The 26,861-nt window shown below is 54.2% G+C and overlaps 1 protein-coding gene across 2 annotated transcripts; it reads left to right on the forward strand.

Moving 5' to 3' along the window:
* Nucleotides 1–2,795: 2,795 nt before the first annotated feature.
* Nucleotides 2,796–26,747, forward strand: EIF3L (eukaryotic translation initiation factor 3 subunit L). 2 transcript variants are annotated; one of them, XM_075553547.1, is made up of 13 exons: nucleotides 2,796–2,896; nucleotides 3,381–3,429; nucleotides 5,832–6,042; nucleotides 8,763–8,842; nucleotides 10,564–10,625; nucleotides 13,030–13,099; nucleotides 13,314–13,387; nucleotides 17,203–17,374; nucleotides 18,839–18,993; nucleotides 20,484–20,654; nucleotides 21,404–21,901; nucleotides 25,756–25,836; nucleotides 26,573–26,747. In XM_075553547.1, the coding sequence occupies exons 1-13, from the start codon at nucleotides 2,864–2,866 to the stop codon at nucleotides 26,609–26,611; spliced, it is 1,695 nt and encodes a 564-aa protein (XP_075409662.1). In that variant the 5' UTR covers nucleotides 2,796–2,863; the 3' UTR covers nucleotides 26,612–26,747. The 2 variants fall into 2 exon arrangements, with proteins under 2 accessions (XP_075409662.1, XP_075409663.1); XM_075553548.1 differs by lacking the exons at nucleotides 2,796–2,896; nucleotides 3,381–3,429; nucleotides 8,763–8,842 and having other exon boundaries at nucleotides 5,836–6,042.
* Nucleotides 26,748–26,861: the final 114 nt, after the last annotated feature.

Raw genomic sequence — 26,861 nt, forward strand, 5'->3', positions numbered from 1 at the left:
CATCCAGGATCTGGGGGAAACCCCCATCTCCTCTCCGGCTCCCCAGGAGGATAGAACTTCAAGGCCGCCATTTCCAGCCTCTCGGGAAGATGAATGACCTATTGAAGTCTGCATCTTCTGCCCCAACACTCCAAGGAGCTCCTCTCTCCAGACCAAGGTTGTGCAGCCCTGTCCCAGCGCTCCAGGGAGCAGGTTGGCAAACAACAAAGGCACTTCCCACGGATCGCATCCTGACTCAAGGTCCCGCAGCTGCAAGCAAAAAATCTCCCTTCTTGTTGTGAACATAAACCTTCCTAGCTCGAGCCCTATATATCTCTCCCACTCCCCTCACCCCCACCCCCGCCTCACTGACAAGAGCTCAAGATGCTCCTGTCGCTCTCTCTGCTCTCCCTTCCCTCCCGGGAGCGCTTTCCTGGCCTAATAAAGCCGCTCTTAACCTCACTTTTTTGGTCTCAACCCTACCTCCATTTAGTGTCTCAGTGTTGACTTCTCAGGAAGCTTATGTGAAAAGTAAAGGATAACACATTACAAACATAAAACTGGGTCTTGTTGCTGGGGTGGCACTGTCCCAGGCCTGACCCTTCTATTGACCAGGAAAGATCAGGAGCAGCAGAGTTTCCGCACAACACCACCAAGTGATGAAAGAAGCCCATAGGGTGGGGGGGGGGGGAGGCGGGGGAATGCAGAGGGCCTCACCTGAGATCAAGGGGTCAGGATTTTGATCCCTGCAAGGTACAGCAGGGAGGTTAGACACATTCCTTAAAATTGGCCTGGTTGGGTTGGGGGAGTCTGAGGCTTCCTTGGAATCCCCTTAGCTATGTTACTGGGGTGTGCAAGAATTGTTTCCCACGACAGATTCGGTTCACAAGGGTTCTGGCATAGGGGGCCGCACTGGTTAAGGAATGCCACACTTGCGCAGCCCCCTTTGCGGAGTGGACAGTTCCCCTACCCCCACCCCCTTCTGCACAGTGAGCTCCTGGGCTCCTTAGAGATTCGATGGTCGGTTTGTTCCTTGATTCGGGTTCTCCACTCCGATGTGGCTCTTTGCGTTGCTTGTCTGCAAGTCCTGCCTGACTCCCAGTCTTTTTAGCAATGAGTTGAGCTGATTTAATGTATTGGCTCCAAGGGGGTGCTGGGGTCCTTCAGATGATTTAGTAAGGGGGTCCTGGGCTGCATCCTGTCTCACGCTAGAACAAGAAATCACAAAGCAAATTATGTGAGAAAGCAGAAATCTGCATTATGTGCAATACCACAAACATCTCAAAATCCAGAAAAGTAACATTATTTTCGTCTTCGATGAATACTTTTTGATCACATTTTTATACAATTTTGTTTCATTTTCCATAATGAGAATGGAAACTTCAGTCTTTTCTCCTTAGATCAAGAGTCAAATGATTAAAAAAATCAATAATTTAGAAAAGCTTTAGGCTCCACAACTCTGTAATAATCACATTTTGAGATTTATCTACATTGGAGAGACTTTGCTCAAAAATTGTCATACATGAGTTGTTAAGACTTCAGGTAATTTCCAGCTTCTCCTGCCCTGATCAACGTTAATGATTCCTTTGAGAACATTCACTGATCATGTGGGATGGTAGTTGTGTTCTGACAAGAAGGCCAGCAATGACAAACACACACCTCAGAGGCAGGTGTGCAGGTGAACCTACACTCAAAGGTTCCTCACTGGATTTCCTCTGGCTGGATTAAAGAAGGGAAGTGTGTGGGGTGGGGGTGGGGGTGGGGAGCTGAATGGAAAGGAATTGGAGGGGGGAAATTGCAGACAAATATTTGACTATGCAAGCACACTGCTAGGGGATCACCTTGAGCCATGGAAGGACTCCTGAGGAATGGTGGGGATCCCAGTGCTTCAGCTCCCTCAGTCCTGCGCTGGCAATTCCCCATCTGATTCAGGAGTATCAGGGAAACATCAGGCAGGTGAAGGACATCGGTAGTTGGGGAAGGGCGTTACAATTGTAAATGGGATGCTCTAGAACTGGTGGCATTAGAATAACATTTGAGGGGGCCAGATACCTGGTAAGATTGTCTTCTAGAATCTAGATGCCCATAACTGTGGGTACAAGAGCCCCGAGGAGAAGTGCGCCTGCGTGGGAAAAGCTGGGAAGGCAAAGTGAGTCAGGTAGGCGAAAGCTGGTGCCCAAAGACGGTGAGACGAGAGCGACTGGTCACATGGGAGATGATACTGGCACCCTGACCAATGCTTGGTGGGGCAGGTGGCTGGACTACGATCCTTGAACGAATAGAGGTATAAGCCACCACCTGGTTTCCATTGGTTTTATACACTTCATCTCTAACTCGAAGGCGCCCCTGGATAAGGCTCGCAACTACGTTCCCAGGCTTCGCCCAGGGTCTCAGCCCACAGCCGGCCTCATCTTTGCCCGCTCCAATCAAAGTGGCCAGAGCTGCCCTCTCGCCGCACGGCAGCCACGGCTCTCCTCTTAACCTAGTACGTCGAGTCTTCTGAAACCAGACCGTTTGAGACGGTGCCCACCGTGGGCCACCTCTAAGCACGCAGTCCCATCCCCTACATTTTTTGGTGTGGCATAAGTCTGGATTCCCTTACGTCGCGATCCTTTACCTCTAAATCGCTCGCGTCTTTATTTATGGACTTATGCAACACACAGAGAAATGATTCTTCCTTCAAGGCCCCTATTTGAAAAAGTTAGACAAGGCGATGGTCTCGTTCATGTTCGCCCTTCCCAACATGGCGGCTTCAGATGGCCCGCCCGCTCGAAAGGACTTCCGGTTTCCCGCCGGGCTGAGCGGAAAAGAACTTCCGGTGTCACCACGCAGGCGCAGCCCGCCCCTTCCGCCCTCTCCGGCGGGCTTCCCGAGCGCCGCAGCCATGTCGTATCCCGCTGATGACTACGAGTCGGAGGTATGGGGGCCCTGAGCGCGTGCCGGGGCCTGCGAGGCGGCAGGGAGGGCCCCTCGGGGTGCCGGGCCCCGGGCTGGCGGCCGGGCCGTTCCGGGAGCCCCGCGGCCCTGCGAGGCCGCAGCTCCGGGCTCCTCACCCTCGTCTGTCCCCACGCTCCGGGAGCCGGCGATGCCCTGCCGATCAGGTTCCACGTTGCTGTAATCGGACGCCCCTAATTGATCTGGGGGGGTCCGTCTCGTGAACCCCCTGCTGCGTCTTCCCCAGCCCCTTACAGCCCCCCGCCCTTAGCGCCCCGCCAACGTTATATCGACTGTGCCGCACGACTTCTTCGCCGTTTTCTCGCAGAAACGTGGGTTCTTCCGGGGCAGACACTGCGTTTTATTAACCTTTGTACCCCCCAGCCCCCCTTTTTGGTCCATCCCGGGGCCGAGCGTTTCCCACTCGCGGATGGGTGACCGTTCCTACCCCGTCTTTGTCTTTCTAGGCTGCTTATGATCCGTATACCTACCCGGGCGACTATGACATGCACACAGGTGAGACACCCCCCCCCCCAGCACCCCGCGTTTGCGTGGCGCAGCTGGGACCGACGAGTTTCACTGCTGGGAATGGCCGGGACGGGCACCCGTTCAAACAGCTGCTCATGGGCCAGGTTGAGAGTCGGTCATTAGCACTCAGGCGCGGGCTGTGTGGCGCTCATAAAAGAGGCCCTGTGTGTGTGATGCACGCCCCTCCCAGACGAGAAGGGTCCCTGATGTGGCTGGCCGTCGTTTCCCAGTTTAACTCATGGGCTGAAAAGGAAAATCTTGACGGGAAATGTAAGTGCTGCGAACCGCTCCTAGATGAAACTTGGTGGTGGAGGTGGGAAGCTGAGGTTTTTCTGAAGTGTTGGGGTGACTTAGCTAGCCATGAATTCTTCTGGGGTGCTTTACCGGGGACATCCCACTGTCATCGAATCCATTTCTGATCCTCAAAGCGTTCCTCTGTAGGATTTCCAAGACTGTACCTTGTTATGGGAGGAAACTGCCTCCCCTTTCTCCCTTGCTGGAGGGTTAGAACTGCTTAGTCTGCCGCATCACTAGGGGCTCCGTTTAATTCTTACACCAGCTCTGAGGATGCGCACTACGATTTCCATTGTACAGAGGAGGAAATTGAGCAGAGAAAGGTTTAGTGGCATACACTCAAGGTAGTGGCCGTCACACTGCCTGCGGTCTCCTTTCATTCTGCCCCGACGCGTACACATTTGGTCTGCAGCCTTGGGTTACTTAGCACCCGTGGGAGCAAGACAGACCAGGTTCTTGACCTCATAGACTTCAGGTCCCAGTGGGGCAAACATCATCAGGAAATAAGTCGTTTTCGGTAGTGATAAGTATACTGAGTGGATAGCAGAGCAAGAGCATTTAGGTTGAGTTAGAAAACTCACCGCCATCAAGTTGGTGCCCACTCACACTTGCCCTATAGGACTGCCCCTCTGTGTTTCTGAGACTAAATCTTTATATGAGTAGACAGCCTCATCTTTGGCCCTTAGACTGATTTAAAAAAAAAAAAGTCGGCATTAAGTTGATTCAGCATTCTGACTCATAACACTACAGCAATGGTTCTCAACCTTCCTCATGCCGCAACCCTTTAATACAGTTCTTCGTGTTGTGGTGATCCCCCCCCCAACCATAAAATTATTTTTTTCCCAGCTTCTATTAAAAATTTTTAAAAGCAGCTGAAAAGAATGAGTCGTTTAAATGCAAGATTGTGTATGTGTATACACATGTAGACTTACAAGACACAATTATATATCCATATATCATGTACATATGCACAATTAATAAATGTTTCATTTTCAGTCAAATTCAATAAAAAATTAATCTTGGAGGGAGGGTTGAACAATTGAAGCACAAAACAGCATAAGGGCCTTGAAACTGTTCTGTGTGATCCTTGTCAGAGTCAATAGAAGTGTCTTAACATCAGGAGTAAACCTCACTGTAGACTCGGGACTGTAGTTAGTAATAATGTATCCGTATTGGCTTATCCATTGTAACAAAAAAATCACACCAAAGCAAACGAAGAGAGACTGTTTGCAAGAGGATTGTTGTTTATAGTACCATCAAATTGATTCGAACTCAAAATGACCCAATAGCAACAGGGGGCCCCTACTTATAGAAGTGACCCTATGTACAGCTGGACCCTCCAGTTGGTAACGTGTCCAAATTACATGACAAGTGTCGCTCTCTCCACTTCTAAGGAATATGTACTCTAGCTGAACGTCTTCCCAAACAGATCTGGTCATTCCTCTCAGTATATAACAAGGGCATCAACTCTGGTCTTTCTAAACATTGCCCAGCTTCCACATGCAAATGAAACCATTGAACCATACAATTATATTTACTGCTACTTCATAACTGTAATTTTGCTACTGTTAGGAATCGGGCGACCTCTGTGAAAGGGTCGTTCAAAGGGGTCGCGACCCACCGGTTGAGAACTGCTGCTGTATAGGATAGAGTAGAACTGCTGGTGTGGGTAATTGAGACTATAACTCTGTAGAAAGCCTTTCTCCTGAGGCACAACTGGTGGTTTTGAACTGCTGAACTTGAGGCAAGCACCGCAACATGTAACCCACTATGCCACTGAGGGTCCTCCAAATGACTTAGGGAGGGCCTGATTTCATAGACACCGAAGGCTCTGGCGGAGGTCAGTCATTAACAGTCAGCTGCTAACTAGAGATGTCCAAGTACAGCCACAGGCCTCCGGGAGGCAAAGCCTGTAACCTGCTTCCTCCAGACCCGCCGTGGAAAGCCCTGCAGAGGACTGATCTCCTCCGACAACACTCCTCGGTCACCGCGAATTGGAGTCGACTCGTTTGCTTTCACATAGTTTAGTGGTGGTGTTGCCTTTTGTTGTATCCCGTCTGTGGGTCTGAATGTAACACACTTTGACCCACCTCTAGGAGACCCAAAGCAGGACCTGGCTTATGAACGTCAGTATGAGCAGCAGACGTACCAGGTGATTCCCGAAGTGATCAAAAACTTCATCCAGTATTTCCACAAGACCGTCTCGGATCTGATCGACCAGAAAGTGTATGAGCTGCAGGCTAGCCGTGTCTCCAGTGATGTCATCGACCAGAAGGTGTACGAGATCCAGGACATCTATGAGAACAGGTACGCGTCCCTGGCTAATATGACCCTTTTCTGGGGGGACCTGGTCTACACAAGGGGTGATGGGTGGTCGTTTTTGCGTGAAGAGATTGCCCAAGGGGTGACGTGATTCCTTGGACATTGTGTTTTGTTGGCCTCTGGTCCACAGACAGTAATGTCAGTCATAACGGCAGTGATAGTCTGTTATCACAACGTAATTACAGCAGTATCAGTATCCTGTATGTCCTCCTTTATCCGCCAGTTTACACTGTGTACGAAAGCCGCATCCCTAGTTAGGGTCCCAGCTGGGATGTAACCTGCATAGTCTGGCGCCAGGGCCAGATTTCTACTCTGCATGCCAGACAGACTGGTGATTCTTGTTACGGGGCTCTGGCCCAGTGCCTCAGAGCAGGAGTCAGTGAGTGGCACCCTCCAGGGGAGGAGGATGGGTCGTCTGTCCCTGTCAGGGTTGCAGCACAGCCTAGAGCTTTAAAGATCCCTGCGAGTCCAAGGTGACATGTGGGGTGGGTGTTTCAATCTGTCCTTGAGAAACGGACATTAGAAATGGGGCCGATCAGTCGAGACTAGCAGAGCCAGGAAAGGCTTCACCAACAAAGTCAAATTGAAGTCAGTTCTAGACTGATGAGCGGAGAAAAGACCTATTGGATTAGCGACTGACTCAGCAGGAACTGACCCCATGGCATCTAACAGCAAAACAGCACTGGACAGCAGGAGCAGATGGCTGAGTCTCTGTCAGAGCTCCTGGGACCTCAAACTGCCAGCCTTCACATTAGCCATTGAGTGCTTGACCACGACCCCACCGAGAGCTGCAGCAGCAGAATCGATGGCTTGTTGGGTGCTCGGTGCCATTGAGTCAGTGTGACTCGTGGCAGCCTGGTGCACAGTGGAAGTACCCCCTGCTGGGACCTGCTCCTCACAGCGCCGTTTGCTTGAGCCCCTGTTGCAGCCACTCTGCCTTCCTCTTATCACCGACTCTTTCCCCAGGCATGACGCCCTTTTCTGGCCTGGTCCAGGCACCCGAGGAGAAGGAAGCCTTGCAGTCCTGGCTTCTGGGAGCCTTCCGCCTGGACTTCTTCCAGCACAGATTTATTCGTTCTTCTCGCATCCCGGGTGTAGTCCATATCCTGCACCAGCTTTCTAGTTCAGATGCGTCAGTTCTTCTTCAGTCTTCCTGGCTGCCCCCTGGCTGCCCCCCTTGCACTGTCGGTGGTTCAGTCCAGGACTGTTAGTGGTGCGGTTGGGTGCTGTCGAGTTGGCTCTGACGCAGACCCTGTACCACAAGGTGAAACACCGCCCGGCCCTGCGCCATCCTCAGAGTTGTTCTCTGTGAGCCCATGCAGTGTCTTCTTCGTTTTCGCTGACCTGCTTTGTCCAGTGTGATGTGCTTTGCCAGGACCTGCTCTCTTGGTACCGTGTCCTGGTAATGCGGTCAAGGAGCCATCGGGCTGAGCTGCTTCCGTTCCAAGACAGATCGTTGGTTCTGATGGCTCCATACTGCTTCCAGTAGTCCTTGGCAGCGCCGGGCTCAGACGCATCGATTCTCTTTCAGACTTCCGCATTCGGTGTGCGGCAGGCATGTGGGCAGTTGAGAATACCACAGCACCATAGCGGTCAACACTTGAAAGCGCCCTGTGCGGTGCATTGTCTTGCTCTGCCTTTAGATTTCACATCGTTTGCCGTGGAAAAAGATGGACCCGCCCAGTTTACTTTGGAAAATGGGTTTTTAGTTCCTGAGCTGAATATTGCTTTCCACACTTACCAACCATTTAACTAAAATGTCAATTTCATCTCCTTAGCTGTCTTAGTTGTGGGTGGCTGGTGGCTACTGTGGAACAGCAGACAGGTCCAGGAGACAGTTGAAGCCAAGCATGTGATAGACCTTACTAGGAGAGAGTGTGTTCTGAGAAAGCTGACTGGTGCCCAGCGACATAGGCTGCTCAGAGCGGGCAGGAGACAAGGAACCTGTCGGGGACACAGGCAGGAGAGTAGTGAGAAGTGGCTGAAGAGACGGGATGGTCAGCCAGCATCCAGTACTCCCATGAGCTCAAGGACGAGAAGGGAGCCAGTGAAGGAGCCATTTGGTAACTTAGGAGGGGGACCCTTGGTAATTCACAAGGTTAGGAGCTTTTTTAGCGGATAATTGAGCATGCGAGAGGGTGGGGGTGTTTGGGGGGCACACCATGTATATGTGCTGAACTGAAGGTGGGTGTCTGAGGACGGGCGGGTGGGGGGGGCTGCAGTTGAAGTATCTGCTCAAGGGATCGAGGGAAGGGAAATGGACGCGTCGGGTGTCTGTGGGGTTGGGAAGGGTTATGGGCAGCAGTGTTCGGACTGAGTGGGGCAGGTGGTTGGCATCAGACTGTCTAGAGAGGAGAGCAGCCCAGTGCTCCCGGAGTGAGCATGGCCTGCCTAAAGGATGTTGCTGCTGGAGGGTCTCCTGTAGGGACCAGCGAGCAGGTAAATTTGCTAGAGGTCATGGCCCAGCCGGGGAGACGATCCCGAAAGGCGTGGTCATGCCTAAGTGGCATGAAGGGAATGCTGTCCTCTGCTGTGCACGGTTGTCTGAGGCGCAGAGTCGGGGTTCGGAAAGCTGTGCACTTGGGGGCTCTGGCCTGGGTCTGTTTCTGTGCTACCGTCCCCGCTCTGAGTCTGTGAAACGGGAGGGTTGGCTTTCCCAGGTCGTTGCTATTTGGGTTCCAGAAGTGTTTTGTTTTGGTTTTCAGCTGGACCAAGCTGACTGAAAGATTCTTCAAGAATACGCCTTGGCCTGAGGCTGAAGCCATTGCCCCGCAGGTTGGCAACGGTAGGTGGAGGTGTGTGTGCCTGTGTGCTGTGGGTTGGAAGGGGTCACATGGTTGCAGACGTGGGTGCTGGAAGAGTTAGATCACCTTAATGAATGAGTGACAGAGGATTCCAATCTATGTTTTCTGGGACCTAAAGCTTGTATCAAGAATAAAAAAGAGGATTAAGAAAAAAATCTCTAAATGAAATTAGCAAGGGCCATTACAGAGTTTGTGTGAGTGAGTGAGTGAGTGAGTGAGTGAGTCTTACCATTTTATTTTCCCTGAACTTGGGCAGAGTAGGTCCTTGATCAATACTGCTGAATGGAGCTTGAATAGATTCAGACGTCAGAGGCTCCTCATAGCCTGGTGAGAGCTGAAATGGAGACCTTTGTCACCGTTGGGGTCATGGCAGTGTCCCTTGTACCTCTCTGTGTCCAAGTGCATGCTTCCTTGCGACTGTCTTCCTCGCGGACTCTGCCCCTGGCCGGAAGGAACGTCCTTTCCTTCTGATTGCCTCAGCACTTTGCTCCCGCCTAAAGAAATCGTGGTTATAATCACCTCCCATGGAGAGGTCCCGGACGAGCAGATCCTGCCTCGTTCAGGAATTCCTGCAGTGCGTCGCTGCATGCAATCAGTGGAGCGCTGTTTTCTGCACAGAGCTGTTCTCCCTGGCAGCAGGTGTTAGGAAATGCTGTAAGATGTCTTAAATTCTGATTTTTAAAATCAGTTGCCTTGTCTGCAATTTTACTCTTCCAGCGTAAGAATTCTAATGGGGATGTGCTTTTTAAAAAGTTATGATTATAGCCACTTCTTGTAATTAGGAGCCTTGGTGGTGCTGTTGGGTAAACTTGGCCTGCCAACCCCTGGGCTGGTGGTTCAAATCCCCCGGCTGCTGTAGAGGAAGGAGATGGTCAGGGCTGTGTGCTCCAGGAGAGACTTACAGTCTTGGAGCACATACGGCAGAGGCCCGACAGCACTGGGTTAGAGTCATGTATGAGCAGGTCTTTCTGCATCAATGTGGAACAGTATCTCCCTGTGATTTCGTTGTGCCTTTCTCTTAATGACGGACGAGCCCTCGGCTGGTGTAGAAAGTTGGCTGAAAGGTCGGTGCTTTGAGCTCACCGGGCATAGCTCAGGAGCGGGCCGAGCAGTCTGTTTCCACCAGGGCACACACAGTCCTGAAAACCCTGTGGGGGAGCCCCGCTCGGCACATCAGGAGTTGCCATGAGCTGGAATTACAACAGTGACCGACAGTGGCTGACGACGGGACATCTCTGAAGAAGCAGCCGTTCAAATCCTTTGCCCAGTTTTAAAATTGGATTGTCTTTTTTTTAATCGAGTTTCAAGAGTTCTTTATGTATTATCGAGCACATGCTCCCTGTGAGATTTGGTTATGGGCTGGCTCGTGTCTGCACCCGATTCTGTCCTCTGTGTGTTTGTCCTTACACCACTGCCCCGCTAAGGCGTTCAGACTGCGCAGTGCGCGCTCTCAGCTGCCGTCTTTTCGTCAGGACGGCCTTGGCCACTGGTTTGCAGAGGAACGGAGTTTGGATTGGGATGCACGGGGTGAAGGTGGCGTTGAAAGTAGGCTTTTCTTAGTGCGTGCTGTGCTGGGGCCTCGGGGATCGCTGTTGTTTAGTCTCTGAGAGACATGGTTAGCCCCCTTCGCACGGAAGAGACTGCCCGAGACCCTGGTGCTGCCTTGGAGATGACTAAAGCCTCCCTCCGCCGTCTCTTTCAGACGCCGTCTTCCTGATCCTGTACAAAGAACTCTACTACAGGCACATCTACGCCAAAGTCAGCGTGAGTACTGCCCTCGCCCCCGTGCTGCCGCCGGTGCTCTTATGCCCCGGGCACGCGTGCCGGTGTGTGCCCACTCAGTGCCCAGAGTGGTTGCCGTGCTTTCTGAGCCAGCTTTTAAGAGGACAGAGAGCAGTGGAGCACAGGAAGCCGATGTCAGTTCCGGGCAGCCTGTAACCTGGGCTGCATCATCGCTCTGTTCTTCCTTTTTAATGTCGCCACCCTTGATGTTCCAGCGTGGCCTGGGCACTGGTCGCCTTGCACCGGCTTCCTGACTGCCCTTGGGACAGGATGCCCCCAGCCCAGGGAGCCCAGTGGGGAGAGCACTTCATTGTTCTCGCCACTGAGCATCTTTTCCTCTGGAATGCGCGATGCACGGGGCCAGGCAGACAGCCACAGCGCCTCTGCACGCTTGGCAGACTGAGGCGGGAAGAGGTTTGCTTGGCAGACCAGGCAAGCAGCAAGTAAGAAAGCTCCTTGAAGAGGACCTTTCACTGTAACCCAGGCTTCTTTCCATCACACTAGCCCACCTTTGGGCGCTTCCTACCTCCTCCTCTTCCTTATCTCCTCACTTCAGAGCGCCGAGCCTCCGCCAGTGCTTCCTGTACTATTCATGCACCACACGCCCTTGAGCATGCTCAGCCCAGGCTCCACTGAAGTCTGCATGTCTATGTCCCGTTGTCTTAACATGTCCACAGCTGGTCTCCAACTCCTTGTGTTTCTCTAAGCTTGTTTTTCCAAGTTCATCTCCATAAACAGTCCCAGCAGTCGCCTCGCTCCTCAGACCAGAAACCGAGCCTCATTCTTGCATTTTCCCTCCCTTTGCACCCTGCCGCCGAGCAAGTCCTGCTGAGCTCCGCCTGCAGCGCGTGTGTTTCTCACAGACATCGCGAGGGCACTGGGGAGGCCGGCCGAGGACCGGGCGGTGTTTCCTTCTGTTGAGCGTGGTGTCGCTGAGTCGGAGCCCGCTCTGTGGGCCCTAACGACAGCACTGCGACCCGCCTGGTTTCCGCCACTGACGTGTCTGTGTGAACGGTGGCGGGAACGTCGGGCTGGTGCCAGGGGGCTCTGTTGGAGCAGCTCCCTCAGGTCGCCCTCCGTGGAGCTCGAGCGTGATCCCAAGTCCCGGCCATGTCCCTGTCTGAGCTGGCCCGGCCCCCTGGTCGGTCTCTGTTTCTGTAACTTTCCCCTGGCCACCATGAACTTGTGGCCACGCCATGCTCTGACGCGTCTGAGCCTGTGCCCCTAGCTGACGGCGTGTTTGTTTGCGTGGTGCTCGCTTTGCCCACCAGAAGGTAAACTCCGTGGAGGACATGGTCGGCGTCTTATCCATGTCACAATGTCGTGTCTAGAATCACATTTGGTTTCTGCTGGTAACGGGTCCTGTGTGGAGGGTGTGGGCGCCTGGGGAAGGAAGCTGGTGCCAGGCCCTCTCATCATCCCGCTGGAGCCTGGGACCCTCTGTGCCTGGTCATAGCTGGAGAAGTCTCGCTGCCCAAGCTGTGCAGGAGGCCCTGGGCCGCAGCTGCCCGTTTCATACCCCGGGTAGTTCACTGGAGGAGCATGTCTTGACTCGAACTCCATAAAGGCCATGCTTTGTCCCTGATTTTACAGGAAGACTCACTTGCCAGAACCAAATTAGGAAGAGCTGGGACTGAGACCCACAGGGCTGTGCACCTGCTGGGAGCATAGTCTAGATCAGGGGTCTGTATAGAGGACCGCGCAGATAGTAAGTATTCTAGGCTTCGAGGGCCATGCTGCTCTCTGGCAACTGCTCATCCGGGCACCGCGGCCCCCAGAGTACCTAGGCCCTGAGTGCGCATGTCACTGTGTGTCCGTCAAACAGGTGGTGAGCTGGATTTGACCACTGGGCCCCAGGTGGTCAACCCGACCCCTTGTCTGGAATCTTGTTGGCCCCTTGAAGACCTCTGCTCTGCTGGCCCTCCCCAACCTTAGGCAGTGGGTTCAACCTCTTTCCCTGCTCTTCCCGCGAACCACCTTCCCCTCCCCTCGGCCTTGCTGCATCTCATGCTGAGTTTGTCCCTAAGGGCCCGGTGCTGTCCGTGTCCTCAGCCCTGACCATTGGGGTCTACAGGACCCACTGCCTGCTCCAAACTGCTGCTGTACTCGCTGCCTCCCTCCTTTGTGAGTGCCCTGTCAGCTGCTGGGAAGGAGACAGGCGGACATTGAAACCCACTGCCACCTTCCTGACCCTCTGGAGGGCAGATGGCAACAGCCCGGCTTTTCCGGGTTGTAGTCGGCACGGGAGCAGGCTGCACCACTTTCTCCCACGGGGCAGCTGATGGCCTTTGCTTCGTTACTGAGTGCGTTCATCACTGTGCCATCGGAGGCGCTCCTAGAATCGACTAAATCGCGAATCTCTTCTGATAGCGCTGTTCCTTTGCAGGGGGGGCCCTCCTTGGAGCAGAGGTTTGAATCCTACTACAACTATTGCAACCTCTTCAACTACATTCTGAGTAAGTGCGGGCGGCGAGCAGCTTGCTGTTGGGGTCTTGTGGGGAGGTGGCAGCAGCCTGCCTGGGCTCCGCTGAGTGGACAGTGTCCTCGCATCGCCTTGGACTTCCTGGGAGAAAGACTTGACTTTCCACCCACAGGGACAGCATTGGCTCAGTGGCAGTGGGCGTGGTTTGGTGTTGGTTGGGTAAAAGGAGTCCTGTCCTTCCTGCACAGATGCTGATGGCCCTGCTCCCCTGGAACTGCCCAACCAGTGGCTGTGGGACATCATCGATGAGTTCATCTACCAGGTACCTATCTAGCTGCTGGCTCACTGGGAGGCTGGTGTGGTGAGAGTTGGTGCAGGCAGGGGGCGCTGCTTCCGCGGTTTGCATTGTCAAAAAGATGCATAAAGATAGCCCACCGCAGCCCGCTCCCGAGGCGGGGACCCCTGTTTTCTGACTCCCTCCCCCCTCTACCTGAGAAGGGGGTCTGGCAGGAATAACAGCTCAGCCAGCGTTGGAGACAGGAGCACAGGTGGAGAGCATCACCCGGCAGCTCTAGCTGTGCGGCGGCAGGGTTGGAGCTTGAACCCATTCCCCACTGCTAAGCAGAAGCATTTCCTGTCTTGCTCGTGGGCTCAGGTGCGCGCACTAGATGAGAATAGCGTTGCACAGGTTTATGCAGACAACCACATCCTGAGTGCCGTCGAGCAAGTACTGCGCCCATTGCGGGAGAAAGGTTTGCTATTTGCCAGACTTTGGGCAAATTCCTTCACCACGTGGTACCTTTATTTCCTCACCTTTACATTCAAGGTGGGTCGGCTACTTCTTTTTAGCATTTTAAAGACCGAAATAGAGCAGTGCAGGGAACCCCCAGCGGCCCATCTTCTCACTGGAGGTGACCCTCCTTTGGCCAGTCTCATCGGTGGCGCTTCTGGCTTCCCCTCCCTCCCTGGCATTTCTTCATCCTTCGCAATACAACTCAGAGGCCTGAACTGGCCCGTCCCCCCATCTGTCTGAGAAGGGCTCCATCCTGGAGTGCTTCCTTAACCAAGGGGATCTTTGAGCCCCAGGGAGCAGAGTGACGTGGTGAATGCCAAGTGCTGGGATAGACTTCAGCGTCTGTCTACAGCCAAGGCCGCCTCTGTGCTCTCTGACCCCGCCACCCTCCGTGAGTGTGGTGGGGCGGGGGCGTCAGTCCTCGGGATTCAGCCCATGAGCATCATCTGCTCACTGAGGTTCTTCGTCCCTCGTAGGGATCGCCCCGGGCTCAGTGTCAGCTCATGTACAGAACTGAAGGAAAGAGCTCTCTGAGGTTCTTCGTCCCTCGTAGGGATCGCCCCAGGCTCAGTGTCAGCTCATGCACAGAGCTGAAGGAAAGAGCTCTCTGCTGCCAACACGGCTGTCCTGTGAGGGGCGCCAGTGCCTGCTGGGGTTCTTTCCAGCCAGGTCAATGCCAGACTCTCCCTGCCCTGCCTGTGGTTGCTTTGAAACCGAAGCCACAGGGCCTGCCTGCTTCACCCTGCAGAGACCGCACTCCCCTCTCCAGCACTGTGGCAGCCTTCTGCCTGGGACACCTCCCATAGCTGTGTGGCAGGCCTCCCTGAGGATGGGTTTCAGAGTTCTGACTCATCGCCACCTATAGGACAAGAGTAGAACTTCCCCGTAGGGTTTCTGAGACTGGAAATCCAGATAGACAGATTGCCTCATTCTTCTGCAGAGCATCTGGTAGACCCCAACCGGCAGCTCTACACTTTAACCCCCGTGTCACCAGGGCGCTGTGGTAAATGCCGAGTCCAGGAGCCTTGACCGTCTACATGGTGGTCAGTGCTCTTTGTTTCCTCCCGGATTGGCCTTTTCTCATTGGTGCGTGGTAGTTTCCCTGTCGCGCGGGACACTTCTCTGGGTTGACTGCAGATTGGGAACGTGGTCATGCACTCTCAGGGAGATCTGGATAGAGGGTGAAAAGCAGGCTTGCCTCCTATAGGACCTGGCATACCGAGTTACCAGTGGATCTTCGAGCTGAGGGACCACAGGGACCTGTGGAAGCTCTGACTTTGTGGCCAGAGCAGTTGGGCTATTTTCCAGGCGTCTGTTGAGCCAGCCCATGTAGAACCGTGTCTAACACAAACGCCTGTGGCCTGTCGTGTGTGTGTGTGTCTCGCTCGCTCTCGCTGGGCCAGTAGGCAGGTGACTGGGACTGGATTCCCGTCTTGGGGAACAGCTTTGTACACTGGACCCTTTCCGGCTAAGCCCTGGCCATAGAGCGAGCACCCACCTGGGATGTAGTGGCCTGCTTCGCAGCAGCCAGGGGTCCGGAAGCCTTACGCACCTAGGTTGTGTTTGTTTGAGTCCAAATTAAGTCCTTTCCCCCCCCTCCCCCCAAGAACTACCTTTAATCTTAGAGATTTAAAAAGAAGTTTTTGCACGGTTTGACTGTTTTTGGTAGAGCTGTGGTGGTGGTGAGTACTAAGCCACTAATGACCAGGTCAGCCACTTACACAAGAGGGGACTTTGTCTTCCTGCAAACATCGACAGCTTCAGGAACCCTAAAAAGCAGTTCTCCGCCCACAGCATCCTTGTGAGTCAGAATCCATTTGATGCCAGTCGGTGTCTACTTTGCATATGTGAAAATTCACACAGCCAATTAGGAAATTAGGCTTCTATTTAAGAATTTTTATACAACTTTTAATTCCGGTCACCGGTTACAGTTTTCACGATTTGTCCACCTTCCCATTATTTCCATCCTGTTTATTGTTTCCATTCGTCTCTTCCTGTACGCCCTTAGCCTCTCCTCTTGGTTGGCGGGTCCGCGCCAGCCTCAGGTTGTTGGTGATTCAGGGAGCACGGTGTGCCCAAGTGATGCTGTTTATTGGATGAAAGAGGACCCCCCCCCCCCCGCCAGGGTGACTTCAGTTCTAAAGTGAGAGGATGTCTGAGGGCAATAATCTCTGGGGTTCCTCTAGTCTCTCGGCAGCGCAGCAGGTCTGGCCTGTTTTTAGGAACTTGGATTTTGTGTTACATGTTCTATTCTGTCTGGGACCGTCCGTCATGTCCCTGGTCAGCAGACAGTGGGGTTAGATGAGGCCGTGGGCCCTGTGGGCTGGGTTTTGAGTCTTTGATTGCCTTCTTTTGGTTCCAGAGGAGTTAAAGACCCATAGTTGTATCGGAAGGCTGCTTCTGAGCTGCAGCTGCAGCTGACCAGACTAAGACAAAGAACGTGGCCTTTGTGAATTACACTGTGCTGATGGACTGAGTCATGCCACTAGACTAGAGTCCCAGCCCCTCCAGGTATCCAGTTATACTTACATTGTATCATAATAAGCCCTGCTGCTGTTGTGAACTCCGTGTTGGGCTGCTAACTGCAAGGTCAGCAGTTCAAAGCCACCAGCCACTGCTCAGGAGAAAGGTGAAGCTTTTTGTTCCTGTAAAGGTTACAGTCTTGGAAACCCACAGGGACAGTTCTACCCTGTGCTATAGGATCGCTGAGACAGAATGGACTCAATGGCAGTGGGCTTGGTTTTGATGGATCATGTTACTATAGGAATATGAATTGAGTCCATGGGGTGTATCCCTTAGATAGTAGATGGTTGTGGAATTCTATATACGAATATATTTGCAGTGTTTATAAATGTGTGCCTTCCCACACACATATATGAGGGGCCTTCTAAAAATTCGTGGGAAATTTTTGTTTGTTTGTTTGTTTTAAACGTTTTATTAGGGGCTCATACAACTCTTATCACAGTCCATACATATACATACATCAATTGTATAAAGCACATCCATACATTCCCCGCTTGTGGGAAATTTTTATTGTCTTTTTATTTCATTTTTCCATGCACTTTTGAAGTCCCTTTATAAACCTACATGTCGACTGCTGGTTATTGTAACCTGAGAGATTTTTTTACTTAAATATGGAATGTCACAAATTCCATGTTGAACAAAATTCATCACTGAATCAGCTGCCTGTCGCGCACAGCTAGGTAGAGTGTGGGGCTGAGTGAAGCCGCGGGCTCGGCTCCCCTCCCCTCGCCCCTGTCCGGAGCCCTTGGCAGCACCTCCTTCTCCAAGTGTGCACGTGGGTGGCTCTCCCCACCGATGCCTCTCTCCCTCCTCCTCCTCAGTTCCAGTCGTTCAGTCAGTACCGCTGCAAGACCGCCAAGAAGTCGGAGGAGGAGATTGACTTCCTCCGGTCCAATCCGAAAATCTGGAACGTTCACAGTGTCCTCAACGTGCTACATTCCTTGGTGGACAAGTCTAACATCAACCGGCAGCTGGAAGTGTACACCAGCGGGGGTGAGTGCTACCGGCGTCCTGGCACAGGAACGCTCACTTGAGAGCTGGTGGGGCCGCTGCTGCTGGCCAGGCTGGCCTGGGCAGAAGGCGGCTCCTCTGTCCCCAGCCTTTGTGCAGAGAAGCTCTCCTCGGACTGAGGGACGGCAGGGCTGCGCTACGCTCTAAAAACCTTGAGACCCACGAAGAACGCGTTTTCGCAAGTCTCGTTAGTGTCTGGTTTTAATAGAAGCTATTTGGTCCATGTCTGGATCTACACACAGTCGTTTGAGTTAAAGCTTATGGAGAAGCCGGCCACGCTGACAAAGAGGAGTGACGTTGTAATACTTGTTCTCTGATGGCTCTGTGCCTGGAGAGTCCTCACAGGGCGGAATCTGAAGTGTCTTGAACTCTGCTTTGTGACGTTAGTCAGTCAGTCTGTCCACAGTTTACAGGGGTCTTTCTATCCCTGCCTGATTGTGTAGTAGTCATTTGGAAAATATTGACGGCTGTGTTAGAAAGCTCTTCCAAGTGTTGATAGATATTTTTAAAATCATTTTATTGGGGGCCTTACAGCTCTTATCAATCCATACATGCATCCATTGTGTCAAGCACTTTTGTTACATACGTTGCCATCATTTTCAAAATATTTTCTTTCTACTTAAGCCCTGGGTATCAGTTCCTCATTTTCCCCCTCCCTCCCTCCCTCCCTCCCTCCCTCCCTCCCTCCCTCCCTCCCTCATGAATCCTTGATAGATTATAAATCATTACTATCTTCATATCTTACATTGTCCGCTGTCTCCCTTCACCCACTTTCCGGTCCATCCCCCTGGGGGAGGGGGCGGAGATAGATTTTCCTATACAAAAATAATTAACGTTTGTTATTTCACTTCATCTGACAAGCTGTTAGTAGCAGGTGTAAGTTTTACAAAGTACTTATTTTTGTTTAAGAGCTTGAATATTTTCTTTGGCAACAGACAGCAAAGGAACGGCGGTCGGGTGTTTCCCTCAGCATGCTGCTCAGTTCCCAGTTGTTGAGGAAACGTCAGCTAGAGAGATTCGGATAGATCCCACATCTGAACCAGCCTGCTTGCTGTGTCAGCCGCTCTGACAGTAGAAATGTTCCCTGGGGAAAGGTGGCGAGTTCTTTTTGCCCGTGCGCCTGGAGGAGAGGCCAGTGAGTGACCACTGCGACTGGCGCAGCCTGCCGTCAGCGCCTGAGGTGGCCTAGGTTGCCAGCGGTACACACGCCATTGCTTTTGCCTCCTCAGGGCAAAGGGCAACACAGTCGGAAAGGCCAGTGGGAAATGGCTTCCTGGCGTGAGAGGGGCCCTCTTGGACCGAGAGTAGCTAGCGGCCACCCTCCACGAGCGCTGCTGGGCACGCTGTGTCTCGGGCTCTTTTGGAGTCGGCTCCTCCCTCTTGGTGGCACCACCACCAGCCATCCTGTCCTGCGTGCTGCTGAGCTGCCCGCTGTCTGCTTTCCAGGTGACCCCGAGAGCGTGGCTGGCGAGTATGGACGGCACTCCCTCTACAAGATGCTCGGCTACTTCAGCCTGGTGGGCCTGCTGCGTCTGCACTCGCTGTTGGGGGACTACTACCAGGCCATCAAGGTGCTGGAGAACATCGAACTGAACAAGAAGGTGAGGGCCTCTGCCCCCGGCCGGCGGCAGAAAGGGGTCTGATGGGCCCGCTTCAGGGAGAGGGCGAGACCCTCGTTGAGGTGGGGCTCTGCATCCGGAGGGGACGGTTTCTCTCTGTTCTTGAAGAACATTCTCGCATGCTCACTGGCCTTTGGAGTCTGTTTCCAAAGCTTCAGTAAGGGCAGATCTTCACTCTTCAAGATTCTCTAGTTTTAAAGAGGAAACGAGATTCTGTTTTAAGACAGTGTAGGAATTTGGGAGGAAATATATGGGGAAATGGAAGTAAGAGATAATAGAATTTTTCTACTAGCTTTCTGGACCCCTTGTGCGACCAGCCGTTGCTCTAGCCACAGAGCAGAGAAGTCGCTCTGTTTGGGTGCTGTGGTAACCCCACGGGAACATTGACCGTTCCGTGGCGAATGCAGCTACTTGCCTCCGTGAGTAACTGCCTCCTTTGCTGCCTGTCGGTCCTGAACATGTTGACCAAGGAGTCTGTGGCAGAATTCTGGTCAAATGAGGGAAACGGGGGACAGAACTTCACATTCCCGTGCAATCTAGACTTTCTGGTCCTTCCCTGAGATCATCTCTAAACTTGAAGCCAGAGCGCCCTGGAGTTCAGCCAGCAGAGAGCCTCTGCAGGGCTCTCTGGGTCAGCGTGACACGCGGCAGTGGAGCAGATTAACAGGAAGGAACCTTCCAGGAGCACTTGAAGAATTCAGTCCATAGCACTGACCTGTGCACGCCGGCGTTTAAAGCGTCACTTTAGCAACACGTGCCATCAGTGGCATTCGTTGCGTGTGTCATGTTCATCTGTCACCTTGGCTCTCCATCCCCCCTCTCCCCTCCTGCCTTGAACTTCATTTCTGTGCACTTTGCCTGCTGTGGCCGTGTCGCGGGAGTGGGGATCGTGCATGCTGTATTTGACGGATTTCACTCAGCGTAATGTTTCAAGGTGCATCGCGTTACAGCATGTATCAGGATTTCATCTCCCCGTGGCCGAGTCATGTTCCGTTGTATGTACGAGCCATGGGGGCCCCGGTAGTGCTGTGAGTTAGGCAGTGGGCTGCTAACCTTGAGGTCAGCGGTTCAAACCTGTCATTCACTCCTCGGGAAGGAGATGGTGCTACCTGTTGCCGTGAAGGCTTGCAACCCTAGGGTGGCTGTGAGCCAGCATGGGCTCGATGGCCCAAGGTGGGTTGGCTAGCTGTTTATTTGGGCTTAGCTGTGCGTCTGTTCTTTCATGAGGTCTACTGAGAAAGCAGCAGGCAGAGAACTAACCTGAGTGGAGAGATTTTCGGGGTCATCCGGTCCAGTCTTTTTCTGCCATGCTAAGAAGACAAGGCCTTCCATCTCAGCAGTGCTGCCTGTGCCCAGAGCCCCAGTTCCCCTCGGTCTGCCGGGAACCGACCCCAGGCCCCAACAACGTCCCAGTCCTGCCAGGGATGTACTGGCCTTGGGGCTCAAGCTGCCTCTCCTGCCCCCTTCCACAGAGCATGTACTCCCGGGTGCCCGAGTGCCAGGTCACCACGTACTACTACGTGGGGTTTGCATACCTGATGATGCGCCGCTACCAGGACGCCATCCGGGTTTTTGCCAACATCCTCCTCTACATCCAGAGGACCAAGAGCATGTTCCAGAGAACCACGTACAAGTACGAGATGGTAAGAGGCCTGGGCCTGGCCGCGCGGGGCCCCCCCGCCATCCAGAACCGTCCTGCTGCAGTGCTTCTGAATCCTGACGGGTGAGGGCAGTACCTGGTCCTTTCCCTTTGCTCCCCAGCAGCGCTCACTCAGCGTCCAGGGTCTGCCAGGACGTTAGGTCCGGGTTGTGAACAGGGCAGGCAGCCGGCGAGTCATGCCCATGGATAGGAGGCAGCCTGAGCAAAGGCACTGACCCTGAAAGTGCGGTCATGTGGCTCCACGGGGCATCGTTTTGGCTAGAGTTGAGTTTCCCAGCGCGGGTGGTACCACTCCTTGGGGGCCACTGGAAAAATGTTGGGGGCTGCAAAAGCGTTTCTCTACACACACTCGATCCCGATGATGGGTTATGGGACACGTTCTTCACGATGGTGGGTGCGTGAGGGGCAGCTGACTGCTTTTATTTCTGACAGCAGGCCAAATACATTGGGAGCCTGTTGGCTGGAGGGCAGAGTACTGAGAGATGGGTGTGAATGCCGGCCTGACCTTGACTGGCTGGCATTTCACGTTCGGGGTTCTTCTCTGTGGGCAACAAGCGAGGTCCTTCCATCACTGTGGCCCTTCCCCTTGGTGGGGGGGTGGAGGGACTGGAGAAACTAGACGGAGACAGCTCGGGGCCACCTGGAACTAGGACAGGGTGGTGGAGTGAGAAGAGGGAGGGCTGGCCTCGGCAGGGCCCAGTCACATGGCCTTGCGCCCCTGTCGCCCGGCAGATCAACAAGCAGAATGAGCAGATGCACGCGCTGCTGGCCATTGCCCTCACCATGTACCCCATGCGCATCGACGAGAGCATCCACCTGCAGCTGCGCGAGAAGTACGGGGACAAGATGCTGCGCATGCAGAAGGGCGACCCGCAGGTCTACGAGGAGCTCTTCAGCTACTCCTGCCCCAAGTTCCTGTCGCCCGTGGTGCCCAACTACGACCACGTGCACCCCAACTACCACAAGGAGCCCTTCCTGCAGCAGCTGAAGGTGTTCTCGGACGAGGTGCAGCAGCAGGCCCAGCTGTCCACCATCCGCAGCTTCCTCAAGCTCTACACCACCATGCCCGTGGCCAAGCTGGCCGGCTTCCTGGACCTCACGGAGCAGGAGTTCCGCATCCAGCTGCTGGTCTTCAAGCACAAGATGAAGAACCTGGTGTGGACCAGCGGCATCTCCGCGCTGGACGGCGAGTTCCAGTCCGCCTCCGAGGTGGACTTCTACATCGACAAGGTGCGGCTGCCACCGCCTCCCGTGCGCGTGTGTGTGTGTGTCTCCCCGTGTCCCTACTCGTGCCTCGTTCACGCACGAGTGAGGAAAGTGGACAATAGAGATGATAGTTACTCGGGGTAGATGTTTGTCTGGTAGGGGTGGGGGTGGGGCACAGACACAGTAGCCGTGGTCAATAGGGCACTCTGTGTAGAAGTTCAGTCCAAGACAGTGTTGGGGTGGGGGAACGTTCAGGCAGAGGGGACCGCTATAGCCAGGACCCTCTGCAGGGGTGTGTGTGTGTGTGTGTGTGCGCTGCAGGGGTGGGTAGGGGTGTGTGTGTGTGTTTATAAAGGGGGCTTTGAGTGGGCGGCCTGTGTGTGTGTGTGTGTGTGTGTGTGTGTGTGTGTGTGTGTGTGTGTGTGTGTGTTTATAAAGGGGGCTTTGAGTGGGCGGCCGTATTGCCCTGATGAGAAGGCCGGCCTGGGTGTTCTAAGGAGACCGACCCACCAGCTAGGCTGGGGTACGGGGTGACAGTGCCCTTGTCTATGTTGTGAAACCTCTTGCCCTTTTTAAACAGTTGAGGGGGAAATGGGGAAATGAATGAGATTGAAACCGAAAAACAGCAAAACATAGCTGGGTTCCACACCGGTCTACCAGTCTGACCCGACCGGTTGGTTGGCTTCCACCGGGGAGACTGGGCCCCCTGCTCCTCTCCCTCCTCCTTGGGGCCTGGCGGGGCAGGACTGGGAGGGAGCGTTTTCTGGGGTCTTCTCCCACCCAGAACTGCTATGGAAAGGGTCAGCGTGCGAGGCCTCCCCTCAGGTCTTCTCAGGAGAGCTTTTTCAGATGTCGGTTTCACGCACAAACGTCGTTGGTGTGTGTGCTTGTCACAAACTGCACCCACACCCGTGTGACCAAGGCCCAATCCTGGGACGCCATCCCCCCTTGTCCCCTCGCCCACCTGCAGCCCTCGCCCCACTTCTCGGGCCACACGGAGCCCGAGTGCTGTCTGTAAGGTGACGACGTGTCTTCAGAAAGTGCCTGCGAGATGGAGTGGAAAGATGGAGGACGGTTTCCCACACAGGCTGGAGCCTTCGTGTCTGGCCGCTTCTGCTCCCCCACCTAGGTCTGCGGGAGAGGCCACCCTGTGTCATGTGGGTGCCAGCTCCTCCCTGCCTACTGCTCGGTGCCCCTCCTGCAGACGGGCCACGTGTCGCTTGGCCCTGCCTCTTGGGGAAAGGCCGCGTGTGGCTTTTCATAGAGCGGCTGTCAGTGGTCAGCTGGGGCTTGGCCTTGGCGTTGCTCTTCACCCAAGCGGCAGCGCCAGCAGATTGAAGGGCTGTGGTAACCCTGCTTGCTCAAGCACGTCGGCCGGCGCCGTTGTTCCCAGCGGCCGTGGTCACTTGGGGTCCCCACAGTGCTTCCGCCCCTGACAAACGGCAGCGTGTAGAAATGTGATCCTCACAGGCTGCCATCTGCCCGGGAGCCAGGGCTTGGTGGCCTCCTGTCACTGCCATGTGGCATTGATTTGCCCAGTCATCTGTTTGCGTGGCGTTCTTTCTGGAAAGGACTTGCGGGCTGAGGGACCAGGCGACTTTGTTTTCTCTGTTCAAGCTGTGGACGTTTAATATCCCTGTGAGGCTTTGAAAGGACTTAGATGTTGCTCTGCTTTCTTAATATTTTAAGTTCAGAACCTCAACTTCTGGAATGGTTCTCTTTATTGGAACCCCCCCCCCCCACTTCACCTCCTGTAATTGTACGCGCACCCTCGCACGCACGGGACCTCCTTAGAACCCTGTTGTGGCGTCTGCCCATCGCCCTGCGGATCGAGCTCCTGCTGCCTTCTCCACCCCCGGCTCTGAATTAGGGGAAATCGCGCCTGGCGTGCCACGTGTCTCTTCAGTTCGGCCTCGTTTACCGTCTTTTGCCTCCTGCGAAACTTCCTACGATGAATCGCTATATCCCTGAATCTTCCCTTTAGGACTTGTTTCTTACTTTTTCGGTTAGTTTTTAACACATGGTGCCGTGCTTTCTTTTGTGCTCAGTCCTTTTTATTGCCTGTGGTTCGTTGACTTTAACCCCCATTGGTTGGCATCCTTTGATGCCATGGGGCCTGTTCAGTCCTCAATGGAGAAGAATGGTATTTGCCTCCATAGATGCCAGTACCCTCCATCCAGGACTGGCGCGAACAACCGGGCTCTCAGCACTGCGTCACCCGCCACCGACCTGGGCTGCCGAACAGAGTCCACTGGGGCTGTGACATGTCGTGGGGGTGGTGGGGGTGGTGTCTCTATCTCCCTCCTCCCCCTTGGCAGCCTCTGCACAGCCTGGGGAGTGGGCGGGCCGTTTACTTCTGGCTTACCCTTTAGGTGGGTGTCAGTTTAAACAAGGAGGGTCCTCTCATAGAGGTCCCTGACCTGAGTTGGTCCCCTGAGCCCAAGTTTTCTAGGGTCAGCAAATGGCTTTGGGGGGGAGGGGAAGGGAAAAACTGTCCTTGGGCCAGAAGGCCTTCCTGCTTCGACGGCCGGGTTCCCGTGAGGGGTGCGTGGTATATAGTGACAGCATTGTGTAGCCAACGCCGCTAGCTCTTTCCAGAACCTTCCCATCCCTCATTAGGAGTCGCACCCCGGCGGAAACCACTGGTCTACTTCCTGTCCCCGTGGGTCTGTCTGTCCTGGCAGCTTGCTGTCAGTGGACTCGGGGCTGCTTTCAGGGAGCATGCCATGTTGTCGCGCCACGTGTCTGTGTGTCCTCCTGCCTTGCTGAGTAATCCTCCAGTGAGTGCGTGGACCGTGCTTCCTTCGTCCTTCCGTGGAGGGGCATTGGCGTGCTTTCAGGAAAGTGCCACACACAAGTGTCCGTGTGGCTGTGTGTCTCTCTGCATGCTGAGCTTCACGGTCCGGGAGTTTGTGAAAACTCAGCCCTGCTACGAACAGACTCACCAAACGTGGGCCTGTCAGGCGCAGACATGTTTCAATGTTCCTTTCAATCATGCTCAGCGGACTGAGACCACGCTGTCGGGCCCAGCCCATCACTCCCCTCGTCTCCTCGGGAGCGGCTCGGTGCCCCTCTGCCTGGCAGTGCTGCGGGAGCCCGTGGGCGCTGGCTCGCTCTAAAACGCCTTTCTGCTTGCGTCTGAGCCAGTGTACCTAGTCCCAACTCTGGGTCTTTTAACAAAAGACTCCTAGGAATTCCTGTTTGGTTGTTAAAGACACACTTCTGCTGTGAGGTCGTTTCTGATGAAATTAGTCAGGCTTCGAAAGTAAGAGGCAGCAACAGGGAGGATGCTCGTCGTCCCACTGCCGCTGCTCGAGAGCCGTGATTCACGTGCTTTTGTTGCTTGCATGCAGTTGGGTCACATCCATCCAAAAATGTTAATTGCATGTTTTATAGTTGATTGGTTCTATATTACTGGTTCAAGTTTAATTTTGGCAAAATGTGCTACATTTTTGGTTACATATGTGGATTCTTGGCGCCGCTGCGCCCCCCCCCCCCCACCTCCCCTCCCGTTTCTTTTAGTCCTGGGCTTGAGAGGGTTCTACCAAGAAGTCCAGAGAGTTCTTGAGTGGTAACCTAGCTTGTCTCCAGGAAACCTTTGAGTTGAGGATGTAAAGACTGGCCTCCCTTGTGAACCTGCCAACTGTCTATGGGACCTCTCTCCACTTTTAAATCTCATTCTTGTTTCTAAAGCTTCACGGTCATTGACAAAGACTGCACAGTAAAATACCCCAACAGGAAGAGGACGCAAAGGTGGCCTTCTCACATAGAAGTCCCGCTGGGTGGCTTTGCTTGCCCCCTTCCCTGTGGAAAGTGTGGGCGCAGGCTTGGCAGTGGGCCAGGTCCTCCCACTCTCTGACCCAGCTTGTTTCCCACAGGACATGATCCACATCGCAGACACCAAGGTGGCCAGGCGCTATGGGGATTTCTTTATCCGGCAAATCCATAAATTCGAGGAGGTGAGAGGGTTTGGAGCTGGGTGATTGGGACTTGTAAGATTTCTTCCTCCTCAATTCCTGTTTCAAGAAAACCTTGGGGGGTGGGGGTGGGGCGAGGGGGTGGGCCGGAGATGCTGCTGCTGAGTCAGCCGTCTCTGGAGTATCTCTTTCCAAGATCCCCGCCTGGTGTTTCCTAATACGGGTGGATTCATGCCTGCCTCCACTCCCCCTTTGGCGGCTGTGCTCTATCTCAGACAGATATGGCCAGCCCTGCAGGGGCACATGGAGTCCTCCCCCACCCCACCCCTGGCCCCCCAGTCTCGCCCTGGGAAAGGTGGGGCTCCTTCATGGAGCCACTGCAGCCTGGCACTCCGGGTCCTCCAGCAGAGGGCACTGCTCTGCAGTGTTCCCTGTCCCAGGCTCCCCCGCCCCCACCCCGCTTGCACTTCCTGGCTGTCCCCTAACCCCTGGTGAGCTGTTCTGGAACCAGGAGCCTGTGCTCTGGAAGGAAGTCAAAAATCTGACAAGACTTGACATTCAAGTCCTGCTGCTTCACTGGATAGACTAGTGACCGCGGGACACCTGTGGGAGGGGTGTTGAGGGACAGGGCCGAAGAGCAATGTGCCTGAAGTGGGCGGGGCTCAAAAGCATGACAGGGCAATGTCCCCATCCTGAGGCTCCTTCCCTGTGTCTGCACACCTGTGGGGAGGGACCTGGGGCAACCGCATCGCTGACCTGGCTTTCCTCCCTCTCCTAGCTCAATCGCACCCTGAAGAAGATGGGACAGAGGCCTTGAGTGGACACGGGCAGGTCACTGGCGTGGGCTCTCTGACAGCTCCTCCCCGACAGCCATCCGCCGAGCTGGGGCTCCTTGTCATTGCGGATTGAGATGTGGTGTCAGTTGCTCTCAGTAAAGGATTTCTTTTTTTGAACCAGCTCTGCCGTCTCATTGCTGGGGAGTCTGGAGGGGGCTACACTGCAGAGTTCTCCCAGGTGTGAGCGAGCTTCTGGGGCAGCAGCAGCAACAGGCAGGTGTGCTTGTTCCA

This window comes from Tenrec ecaudatus, chromosome 6, assembly GCF_050624435.1.
Source record: "Tenrec ecaudatus isolate mTenEca1 chromosome 6, mTenEca1.hap1, whole genome shotgun sequence".
NCBI classification, from domain to species: Eukaryota; Metazoa; Chordata; class Mammalia; order Afrosoricida; family Tenrecidae; genus Tenrec; species Tenrec ecaudatus.